The sequence below is a fragment of the Diadema antillarum genome, unplaced genomic scaffold (assembly GCF_040938485.1).
Source record: "Diadema antillarum isolate AM-2024a unplaced genomic scaffold, OU_Dant_1.0 seq00000102_RagTag, whole genome shotgun sequence".
Taxonomy (NCBI): Eukaryota; Metazoa; Echinodermata; class Echinoidea; order Diadematoida; family Diadematidae; genus Diadema; species Diadema antillarum.
Genome location: NW_027271189.1, coordinates 212,501 through 224,748, shown reverse-complemented (window position 1 = coordinate 224,748; position 12,248 = coordinate 212,501). Strand labels below are relative to the sequence as shown.

The following is a 12,248-nucleotide window of genomic DNA, read 5'->3' as shown; positions in this document are numbered from 1 at the left end:
GCTTGAACTCTGAGTCAAAGACCAATTATTGTAGTTTCATAATCATTGCTGAATAAGAGATCCATAAAATGACCATTGACCATTTGTAGATACAAGGAGTGACCATCATGAATGTTTTTCTCTTGACTGATACCTGTAGCCACATAGCTGCGATGCTGTCATCTCAAGACCTTAAGGTTGTGGTTGGTGCTCTACAAATGGCAGAGATTCTCATGCAGAAACTACCAGACATCTTCCACATCTACTTCCGCAGGGAAGGTGAGTCCCTGTCTCTCTCAGACAATCTTTGATGATGATGACGATGATGACGATGATGACGATGATGACGATGATGACGATGATGACGATGATGACGATGATGACGATGATGACGATGATGACGATGATGACGATGATGACGATGATGATGATGATGATGATGATGATGATGATGATGATGATGATAATGATAATACAGGTGACTCCGGTTTTAACAAAGTCCTCAGGACTGGCAGTATTCTTTTGTTATATTGAAAGTTAAAGCTCAGCAATACAGTTTATCAAGATAAATATATGATGATTTTTGGACCTTAATATTTACTTTGTTGTAACGAGAACTCTGTGGTAAAGGTGTTAGTCATAACAAGAGTGCAGTGCAAGAAAAAAAAAATTACATTGTGCTTTATACAATGCCTCAAAGCATGTAAATGCAATGACCCATGATGGCCCATGTTGATATGTGATGGATACACCCTTACTGCTCACCTATCTCTCAACTTGCTGGCATGCTTACATCACTGATTGCTGAAAATATCCTGACTCTGACCAATAATATATAGGTTGAACTTCATCCACAGTGTGTAGAGTGTCACTTTGTTACAGTAGACTTGTTGACATACATAATTGTTTGAGATTTTGAAGTTATTAACCAAGTGTTAGTGAAATAGCTTTAAGGTACACGGGAGTTTTTGTAGCGTCACCAGGTTTAATTGGCCGTCCAGAGTTTGTATTTCAGAGAAGCAACTCGAGTTATAAGTATACCAGCATGATTGAATTTGAATTGAATGCTGTATTCCAGCTATTCAGTGTTGAGTAGTAGAGTTGATGTGGCCTGTTGTGATGTCTGTGTATCCACTTCTCAGGTGTCATGCATCAGGTCAAGAACCTAGCTGAGGCCACCATTGTGGCTGACCAGTCTCCACCAACCAAGGAGAAATTTCCCTCCTCCAAGACTGTCTCTGACCCATCCTCGTCCACGCCAACCTCTGCATCGTCCGCTTCATCTGCATCGTCGGCGTCGTCCGCATCGTCGTCGGCTTCATCCACCCACACACCATCGCCACGGGATATGGTCAACATCAATGTGGGGCTTGACTCCGATGGAGTGCCACAGGGGTAAGGGGCGTGTCCTCTCCACATGGTGTCCATTTCCTACATTCAGTGCATAGTGAGATAGACTGGGAAAGGCAGCTATCAATTTAGAATAGGGCTAAAGCAAATAGTTTAGCATTGACTCAAGGGTCCTTTTTAAAAAAAAAGAAATTGCTGTCAGTCACAGTGATGATAACTGCCATGGCAATGACTTAGATGGTTACAGATGATTGTGTAAAGCTAAGTCATGGCTATGGAAATTGCAATCAATGTAAGTTCTCACTAAATTAAGCCTGTGAAGAAATGGGGCATACAGAAGGTGTAAGCTGTAAAACATTTACATCTATTAACATCAGTGAGACACAAATGTGTCAAATGGTTTCTTGGGTCACTTTACTCAGTATTGCGATGAATTCAACCAATAGAACAAAGTTTATTTGCATGTTTCCTTCTCCTAAATTCTTGGAAATTCCAGTCGTAAAAACAAATATTTAATCTCCTAATTTTTAAGCACCAGTAGAAATATTACTAATAATTTTGTGTCTGAACTTTGCATTATTAAGGTATCTTCATCTAAATCTTTCTTTCACACATATCACATTTTGTCATCTTTGGTGCAACTATGATATAAAGCAAAGATTTGCAGTATTCTTAATGCTTCCTAAAGGCTGTATGTAAGCTAAAGCATTCCCTCTTGCACATGCAGACGGCTGAGTGATGCCCTCAAATTGAAGCGGGCCACGAAGCGTGGTGCGGGCAGAAAGAGCAATCGCTACACTAGCAGTGATGATGTGCCGTCTCCAGGGAGTCATGGTCACCACTATGAGGTGATGGACACTCCTCCAGGTCGCCTGAGTGCTGTGTCTGTACCCATGCCTCCCTCCTCCAGACCTGTAGGGGGCAGCAGTGGGGGCAGGACCGGTGTCAGCAAGGGCAAGGGATCTACAGGTGAGTTTGGTATTTGGTGAATTTGTTGAAGGTGGAGGATAATGCTTAGCTATCTACTGCTTTCTTGTGACCAGAGTTCTCTTGTAGTTAGTAACTTTGTTCTGCTTCTTTTAGGTAGTGAATTCTGAAAGGATAGACTTGGTATTTGCTTAGGGATGTGCAAAAAAAATTCAATTTGGCAATTTAAAGCCTTCCAAAAGTAATGGCATGGAATTATTTTTATTAGCTGTTGTATGAGGAGTGTTTATTTGATTATGTTGTACATGTTTACTTTAATATAAGCAGAGATATCAAGTGTTTCATGATGGGCTTAAATTTCATCTTGAAGGGAAAATGGTGAGTGGAGCCACATCCTCCTCCCGTTCCTCCTTCCTAGCGAGCCTAAATCTGTCTAGATGGGGCAGAGGGGCATCCAGCGGCGGAGCCTCAGCCAATGCCACGGCTGCCAGCAATACATCCCTAGGATCCGACCACCACCATCACCACCACCACCACCACCACCTGCACCCCGCCTCGGGGCGCGAGATGGGGATGCAGAGGGGCGGAGCTGGGGCCATGGCCTACGCCTCGGATCGCATCCTGGGTCATGGTGAGAGTTTGATGGGAGTCCAGAGGGATACGAGTGGCTCGCAGAAGGAGAAAGTCAGAGCATGGATCAAACAGCAAGGTGAGGCTCCTCAACACACTATCAGTGCCTTGGACTACTAGGCTCCTCTACAGGTTATAGGGCATACTTTACTGAGTATTACTGAATACACTACTAAATGCACCAAATGAAGTATTGAGTTTGATTTTTATTGTGATATGATATCCTTTTGAACAATTTTTTTCTTTATAGAGCATCAAAATGATATGAAAATGGCCATTCCTAGAGGTCATAATCATTTATGTGATAATTGTGTGGTAACCTATTAGACTTGAGTTGCATGTGTGTGTGTTGTCAATGTTTGAACATAAAATGACTTGTGAATCATGCTCTTGATTTCTGCCAGTACCATTGAGAAACTCTTTTTTTTTGTGTGTGTGTGTGTGTGTGTATGATTTGGTTCACAGCCTCTCAGTTTATCAGTCAGTACTTTGGGCAGACAGACAATCAGGGAGAGGCCCACCCCGCCCTCACACTGCTCAACCAGCTGTGCACTGATGCTGACAGCCTCACACTGAAGGTACGCACTCAGTCTCTATGTGATGGAAGTGTTTAAAGGGGATGGCTAGTAACTGATCAGTGGGAATCATTGGGAATGCTGGAGGATGATTGTTCCAATCCTTGTGGGATTCATTTAAGAGTACATTATATATCTATTGTTCTGTGAAAATTATTTGCTTCAGAATGGTCTCATATTCAAGTAATGTGCAGTTTAATGTTTCCAGGTTAGCGTGCCTGGTCAGTGACGGTGGATTAATCTGCACATTACTTGAATATGAGACCGTTCTGAAGCAAATAATTTTCACACAACTATAGATATATTATGTACTCTTAAATGAACCCCACAAGGATTGGAACAATCATCCCCCAGCATTCCCACTGATTCCCACTGATCAGTTACTAGCCATCCCCTTTAACACTGCAATCCGTAGACTCGGAAGTCTAATATCAAGATATATTACATTTGAAGAAATATGTGTAGCTTTCTATTTTGTAGGAAAGCAAACAGCCAGATGATTGCTTATTCAACAGTGTTTTCCTGTACTGAAATTTTCACCACCAGGTTGTTATTTGCCACTGCCTGTTGGGGTTATCCCTTGTGTAAATTCAACTCCAGGAAATCATAGAGACGTTGTGACTATTCAACATATGATCAGAATCCGATTTCAAAAATAGTATGCTACACCAACCTGAAAGGTCCAACATAGCCCAGAGAAATTATTCGTAGGCACATAGAAGTGGTGTGATCTCAAATGTTGCCATGTGTAGACATGTGTGGAGTGACATACAGGCCTTGCATGAGGGGTTAATACAGTAAGAACTTTTGGCATTTTAACTATCCTAGCAACAGCCAGGTAACTTGCATGAATTAGAGTTGTTTTGCTGCTGTTCTCATTATAATAGTAGTAGAACATTGCCATTAAAATTATCTAATACAATATTGTCCTCAAAACTTTGGTTAGAATAAAGGAAACAAGATGGAATTTAGATGTTCTTTATATTTGTAGCTGTAATTTGCATGGTAATGTCACAGAGTGTAAAAGTCATACATCTTTTCAATATTAAAAAGATCAGAGTAATTGTAGAATATAAGACATCTAAAGTGGGCTCAGTGAATGCTCATATACTCAATAAGCTGTCAACCTCACCTGTTTTCCCTGCAGCGAGATGAAGGCTTGGCCATGTTGGAGAGCATCGCTCGTATACTGACCACTTCGGACATCTCAGCCTTTGAGATCCTACACAGTGGACTGGTGCACAAACTCCTTGCCTACCTGACCAACAATGGCAGTCAGAATGCCTTACTGAGGGATCTTCGGCTCCAACGGTTCCTCCATGTGTTCCTGGAGTGTCCTGTAAGTCAAGAGTAACTTGCCTCTCAGAATGCTGGATCCAGGGTCTGCTTTCATTGAATATTAAAACATTTACAGCACAAATCAGTTGCATATACTGTATAGGCCGAATATTTCGCGAGGTTTTTATTTTCGCGAATTTCGTGAGTCGGGTGCTATTCGTGAAATTAAAGATACTCGAAAATATTGACTCTAATCCCGATGTGAATGTTACATACGCATGTACAATTCTCCATTCAGTACAGGACTCCACGATCGCGAATTTAACCACTCGCAAAATCATCAGGAATTCCTGATTCGTGAAAATTTAGACTCGTGTAATATATTGCACATACAGTATCATGCACTGTAGTAGTTGTAAATTTCTTAGTGATCTTCAACCATGATCCAGAACTAAGTTTCTTCGTCTACTATGACACAGAGTAGTAAAACTGTGAGTCATATTTGTGTTGTTGCAGAGTTTTGCTGGATGGAAATCAATTTGCTGTCCACCTTGAAGAGCCACTGGCTGCTAGTCCTTTGTTCACTTTGATTTGATTGATTTGATTTGATTTATTGAACCTTGAATGATGACCGCTAAGTCACCGACTTATGCATTTTATTTTATGTTAATTTATGCTGTAGCAATCTGAATACTCCCTGAATAAGGAAGATAACTGTGTTCAATTGTCACTAGTCAGTCATTGTAGATTTGATTTGTAATGATATCAGATTTGTGTCATATTCTAATTCCTGTGTAGGTTTAAACGTTACCAAGTGTTAGTCTTGCAGGTTATAAGAGGGCCTTGATATTTCTTGTTCTGTCTGCTGACTGGAGTTTCATTAAGAATGAAAAATTGTTCATCCGTGGTATTCTGTTTGTTACCAGGCACCTGGCAGTCCTCCCTTCACCACCCTAGAGATACCCAAGGCTCCACCCTTCCAGGCTCTTATTGCCAAGGTCAATGGCTGCATCAACCACTTGGAGCAGTTTCCGGTCAAAGTTCATGACCTCCCAGGGGCCAGTGGGTCATCCGGGACCCGAGGCTCCCAGGCCCTGAAGTTCTTCAACACCCACCAGCTGAAGTGCCAGCTTCAGCGCCACCCTGCCTGCACCAACCTGCGCCAGTGGCGTGGAGGTCCAGTCAAGATTGACCCTCTGGCTCTTGTCCAAGCCATTGAGCGTTATCTGATGGTCAGGAACTATGGCCGTGTGCGACAGGTCAGTCTTTGAGCTGCAGATCCATTTAGTCCTTTCAACTGCCAATGAAAATAAAAGCCTCTCCTGATTCTACCAACTTCACCACCATGTCTACTACCGCTCCCATGACATCTTGCTCAATGAATACTTCTACCGTCGTCACTTGTTACTTATTGATTGTTACAGTAACCCCAATTGCAGCTTCTTTGAAACTATAGCAGGATGTAGGTCATGTCATCTCCCTATCAAAGGTGCCACTGTTCAAAGTTTGTGCAGTCTGTCTTATGTAGGAAAAAAAAAGTGAAAAGAAAGAAAAAGAAGACCAGAAAAGAAAAACAAAGACTGAAAACATACTAAGATACTAAGTGGTGTGTTGTTGTGAAGCAGAAGTCTTGATCATGGTGTTTGATTTAATCATGAAAAATCCGAAGCTGCATTTAAACTAACGGAGAAACCACTCTTTCATTTTAGAGTCTGGAACGTGATGGTACGTGGTCTGATGCTTTGCTACTTCAGTAATGCTACATGAGTTGAGATCTTGGTTCATAATCAAAACTCTTAACAAATGGCATCAGACACAGAGTTGTAATGTTGGTAAAACTTTAAATCAGTGAGAAGGAACTGATAGGAGTATTAGTGATTGTCTATGCAGGTAAGCGTGATTCTTTGAGAATTTTTCTTACTCTTTATTTCAGGATGATGAAGATAGTGATGATGATGCCTCTGATGATGAAATTGATGAGTCAGTGGTGAGTAACATTCCTTCTATCAATCCCTTTTGTGGTCCCAATAAATCTGAATTATACTGGATATTTGATGAAAGTTGATCACCGCAACTCTTTTGAGTTTATGTGCCTATGTATTTATCCAGTACTTGTCTATAGTACAATTTCATAAAGTTATCCCTTCTGAATTGATTTGTGATTAAAGTGATACACATTTTTGTGATAAAGAAACTTTAATGGATATGCTAGGTGTCGGCGTGCAGTTTACGTTAAGAAGCCGTTTTTTAGTTTACAATCAGAGGTTGATTTTACCTTTGTGAGCATTCGCCTACTGTTTTTTGCAGGCTTTGTCAGACTGGCCAGTCTGGCGAAGCCTGCAAAAAACAGGCAAAAGCTTTGACGAACCCCGGAAAAAAAAAGGAAAAGAAGAAGAAGAAAAAAATGCTTATGAACCAAGAAAGTTTGCTTCTCATGGAGAGTTACCAATGAGATGAACCTCTTCCAAGATCTGTAGTATGCTGTTGCGTATTGTATATGTGACCGTGCACCTCAAAACGACCATAAAGTCGCACACACTGATTTTGCGTGAGGACTGAAAATAAGTGAAATGGGTCAACCTACCCGAACTTGACTTTTTCATATTTTCTGAAAGAGCGGGTCTTCTTTTACAATATGCTAAAATTTGGTATCATAAAACGGGCAGAAAAGTGTGTTTTTTAGCAGTTTATCTCGAACATTTTTGGTAGAATAGTGTGATTAGGTGTGTCTTTAGAATCCCTTTTTCATTTCTGAAAAACCTTGTCCACACTCTTCACTTTCAACTCTAATAACTTTTGAAAGGATAGTGCTACTGCTTTGAAAGTGGGTATTAATTATGGACAGAATGTGTTAATGAGGCATGCTTAAGTTCACTTTAATTTGATAATCCCTTCATTGTTGTTACTCTGGTGGTTTACTTCCTGTTTTTTGTCCCATTCATCACACAGCCAGCACAGTTTGGTAAAGATTAAGCGCTTGAATAGACACTGTACTTCAGAGCCTCTTTTCTCAGTTCACACTTTTCCTGAGTTTGTGATTTCTTTCCAATATTTAGATAGGTTAGGAGAGTCCATTTGATTTGAGTTATACATCATTTTAAAGCTTAAAGTTTCCTCTTTCAGAATATGGTATCAACTAAAAATTCATGTCTGGCGACTTTTTGTTTGTTTTGAGGTGCAGGGTCACATATAGAATTCCTGGAGGTTGTAAGGATATTTTCAGAAGTTTAATTCAAGGTTTATTGTTGCTGTTCTTGCTGTAGCGATGTACTGTAAAAAAAATCAATTATTGCGCATTTTGCGCAACCAGAAGCTAGTGCGAAAATAAAAGCACACAAATATATTTGCACGCCATGTTCCAGTAATTAATGTCCTGATTCAATGGAATAAAAAACATGCAAAAGCTATCCTGTGAGCTAACTCACGACACCCAGTGAGATGACGCACAGCCAAACCTGGCTGTAATGGTCCCTGTGATCAGTAAAAATGTAATTTCCACAAGTAGATAGCCATTTGCATGGGTTGTCTTCCTGTGTCAAGGAATTTAGTACTTGCTCCAAATTGGTTGATGTAGACAGGTGGTTTCAAAGTTAGAGTTGACTGGACATAGACCTACAAAGATGAAGACAACTAAGAATTCAAGGATACAAATACATCATCTCTCTGTCTTTCCCCTTCACTCACCCTGTGCCTGTAGGCTACTGCCTTTTCAAGTTCCAACACCAACATCAAACACAAGCTCCAGTTCCTGATAGGGGAACAGGTACTCCCATACAGCATGACTGTGTACCAAGCCATCAAGCAGTTTGGTGGCAACTCGGCTGGATCCACTGATGATGACAGAGATACGGACGATGAGAGTAATCCACTGGGGAGGGCTGGGATCTGGATCAAGACACATACCATCTGGTGAGTGACTCTAGCCATGGTGGTTATCTTGGCACTGAGTGAGACCTTGTGTTCACTGTCAGCTTGATTTCATCTCCAGAGATCTAATGTCGATAGATGTTGAGTATCATATTAATAAGCATATGAATCATAAATGCAATACAATACGTTGTGGTTTTGTGTTTTTGTTGTTTTTTCAAGGGGGTATTAAGTTCACCCATAACCAGGGAGGATAAGAGGTGCTATCATGTTGCATAAACTTGTTGCAAAGTGAAATCTTTCTTTCATCTAGTTTTGCTGCCAGGTTGTTGAATAATCAATGTTATCTTCTTTCTTAATCAAGCACTGATAGAGCTTTTCTTCCTTTCAAAATTTGTGGTGTCTTCGCTTTCCATTGTCGATTGTAATAGTTCATGTTTGTTATAGTTTACTGTAAAATGCATCGCATGAGACTTTTATATATATGCCAGGTAGCAGAAAAAATGTTTAGAAAAATTATTTTCAAGAAAGGAGGAATTAATACCAGTGTTGGTGCTGTGAATGTACTGTGTATCAGGTATCGGCCAGTGCCCGAGTCTGGTTCAACGTCCACTCAGCGGGCAGCAACGTCCAGCAGCACTAGCAGTGGAGCTAGCAGCTCTCGGAAAGGCAAAGCAGGCAGTTCATCCTCCAAATCATCGTCCAAAGGGAGGAAGCATGATGAATTGTGGATTGGTGAGTGTAGCTGTGAGGTGTGTGATGTCATAATGGATTGGTGAGTGAAGCTGTGAGGTGTGTGTGATGTCATAGTGGATGGGTGAGTGTAGCTGTGAGGTGTGTATGATGTCATAGTGGATTGGTGAATGATGCTGTGAGGTGTGTATGATGTCATAATGGATTGGTGAGTGAAGCTGTGAGGTGTGTATGATGTCATAGTGGATTGGTGAATGAAGCTGTGAGGTATGTGTGATGTCATAGTGGATTGGTTAGTGTAGCTGTGAGGTGTGTGATGTCAGTGGATTGGTGAGTGAAGCTGTTGGGTGTTTGTTATGTGATGTCATAGTGAATTGGTGAATGGAGCTGTGTGGTGTGTGTGATTTCAATTTCAATTTATTCAATTTTTCACAATCAGGTAAAATATAAACAAAATATGATTGTAATTACAAACAAACAATACAATACTGCATTTACATGACAACTCATATGTACATACATATAATCATCACAAAAGGCTGTATAAATACAAGAAAGTGGATGGGGATAACAAAAGCAAAGTTGCTTTTCGAGGTTAACCCCTCAAACATGTCATAATGGATTGGCAAGTGAAACTGTGAGGTGTGTGATGTCACTACAAACTAAACCAAACATCTTCCTTTCCTACCCAGATGGTACATGCCCATCTACCCAGAAGGAGCTAACAAAATATCTCCAAGGCAACCTGCCGGGATCTGTTCCCATTGACGACCCCTCCTGTGAGGCCATTACCTTACTCAGGGTTCTCTATGGACTCAGCAGACACTGGAATAATGTCTATGATGTGAGTACCTCAATCCTGCATCTTCTGTACCTGTACCCTTGGAGGAATCTTTGACAGTTCATGATTGTATTTGGCTTTGTAACTGGCATTCTGTTTTACCTAAGATCTTGGCAGCACTGATCCTCATACAAAGGTCTATATACAGTACCTACATTTCCACATATTGTAGTTTTACAGACAAGTCATTGGCCTCTAGTAGTTGTTCATTGACTTGTGACATTTTTTCAGGTGCTAGCATAAACTGAACAGTTTTACACTAAAGTTGCCAAAGCATAATTTTAGTTTTATCTGTGCAACTATCTCAACTTTTTTGCAGTCTCTTGTATGAATGAGAGGATTGTATTGTTTTTGTGTGATGTGAACATTTTCTAGAATGTTAGTCCACAGTTGTGTATGCCTGATGTAGTGATTTCACTCAAATAGAATACTTAGCATTGGTGTTAATACAGCTGGTGTGACTACAGGAATGTGTTGTATTGGTGTGAACACAGCTGATTGATTGACACTGATTACACATCCCTTGGATAAAGCTAATGATGTCTTTTGATTGTATCTACAGGGTGTGTTCCCACAGCAAGCCATTAGTAGCAGTGAGTTTGTCAACAGTAAGCTGACAGCTAAGGCAAACCGTCAGCTACAGGACCCCCTGGTGATCATGACTGGTAACCTGCCATCCTGGCTCAATGCTGTGGCACAAGCCTGGTGAGTCTTAACTCTCTCTGCCATCAACGACACATTGTGCACTTGCACTTGTTTGCTTTACTTATCTACTATGTATACCAGGGCTCGACACTAACTTTTTTGTTTGATGGCCCATTAAGGCCGCTAAAATCTTTACATCTTAAATTTAGGTGGCCCGAAAAAGATATGTAGTGGCCCGAAATAAAAGCAAAAGTAACAATCAATTTTGAATCGTAGTTGCTCAATCGGACCACCAAAAGATAAATTTGGTGACCCGACACTAATTTTTAGTAGCCCTGGACCACCTGGCCACTGGGCCACTGGTAATGTCGAGTCCTGTCTAAACATTACTTCAGGCTCATGTTTGCAACAATTATGAATAATGACAGAATTTTAATGCACATTTGATCTTTACATGGCATCATACATAACAAATGCAGTTGAATCTCAGTTCACCTCAACATTACCATCTTCTTAGAATCATGGTAAAAAGTCACAGCTTTTTATGCACAATCATTATGGGTGTATTTTTGTCATATGTTGAACAAGGCCATTTTTATTACATCTGATACCAAATGAGCCAGTTTTTATATCTGAATTATGGCATGTTGTTGGAAAGGTCAATTGTATTCTTAGTATTTGAGTTAGTATTGAAGAGGTAAGTTTAAACCCAAACTATGTGATCTTGAGGTAATAATAACCTTGATTCTCTCTTCATCTCCCAGCCCTTTCCTGTTGCCATTCGACACCCGTCAGCTGCTCTTCTACACCACGGCCTTTGACCGGGACCGAGCCATGCAGCGTCTGCAGGACAATAACCCTGAGATGTCCACCTCAGAAAACAGTGAGCGAGTTGCCCCAAGATTGGACAGGAGGAAAGTAAGTATGGGTATTCAGGGAAATAATTTTCAAACTCAAATTTGACTAGCAATTTCAGCTGATTAACAATATTTCAAATGGTATTCTGTACACTTCTATGGAAGAAAACTGCTACACAATAGATAGTTTGTGTAGTTGTGTAAAAATGCATCGCAAATTACGATGCGATACCAGGAAAGTTATTCCCTGGGTATTGATGGTAACAGTATTTTATGCACTTCTGTGTTGTCTTTAAAATGTGTCTTGATCATTTTCAGTATCTATCTGTTCTCAGTTGAGATAAAGCATTTTAAATATTCGTTCTCCTTTGAAGGATTGATATAAATACCAATTGTTTTCTTGTGTCTTCATAATATGACCTTCCTCAATTCAGACTATGTGTTATGGTAAATTTTTGAAGGATATATAACTCTGTCTGGAAAATGGAATAAAGACCCAGAAAGTTTATCAATTTTCTAAGTTGTGTCTATGATGCTTGCATTTGTATAAGACATGTATTGCGTCTAATAATTTATGGATGATTCTGTGTTATATTGATAGGCGTA

At 40.3% G+C, this 12,248-nt stretch overlaps 1 protein-coding gene across 1 annotated transcript in view; it reads left to right on the top strand.

Annotated features, from left to right (window-relative positions):
- Positions 1 to 12,248, top strand: part of LOC139726852 (E3 ubiquitin-protein ligase TRIP12-like) — a 74,986-nt gene that overhangs the window by 54,871 nt on the left and 7,867 nt on the right. The window contains exons 21-33 of the mRNA XM_071637845.1: positions 140 to 258; positions 1,122 to 1,374; positions 2,057 to 2,298; positions 2,627 to 2,965; positions 3,352 to 3,464; positions 4,609 to 4,800; positions 5,666 to 5,998; positions 6,673 to 6,726; positions 8,437 to 8,648; positions 9,184 to 9,341; positions 9,992 to 10,143; positions 10,703 to 10,845; positions 11,550 to 11,703. Of these exons, the coding sequence (XP_071493946.1) occupies positions 140 to 258; positions 1,122 to 1,374; positions 2,057 to 2,298; positions 2,627 to 2,965; positions 3,352 to 3,464; positions 4,609 to 4,800; positions 5,666 to 5,998; positions 6,673 to 6,726; positions 8,437 to 8,648; positions 9,184 to 9,341; positions 9,992 to 10,143; positions 10,703 to 10,845; positions 11,550 to 11,703 (2,464 nt within the window). The remainder of the gene's footprint in view (positions 1 to 139; positions 259 to 1,121; positions 1,375 to 2,056; positions 2,299 to 2,626; positions 2,966 to 3,351; positions 3,465 to 4,608; positions 4,801 to 5,665; positions 5,999 to 6,672; positions 6,727 to 8,436; positions 8,649 to 9,183; positions 9,342 to 9,991; positions 10,144 to 10,702; positions 10,846 to 11,549; positions 11,704 to 12,248) is intronic.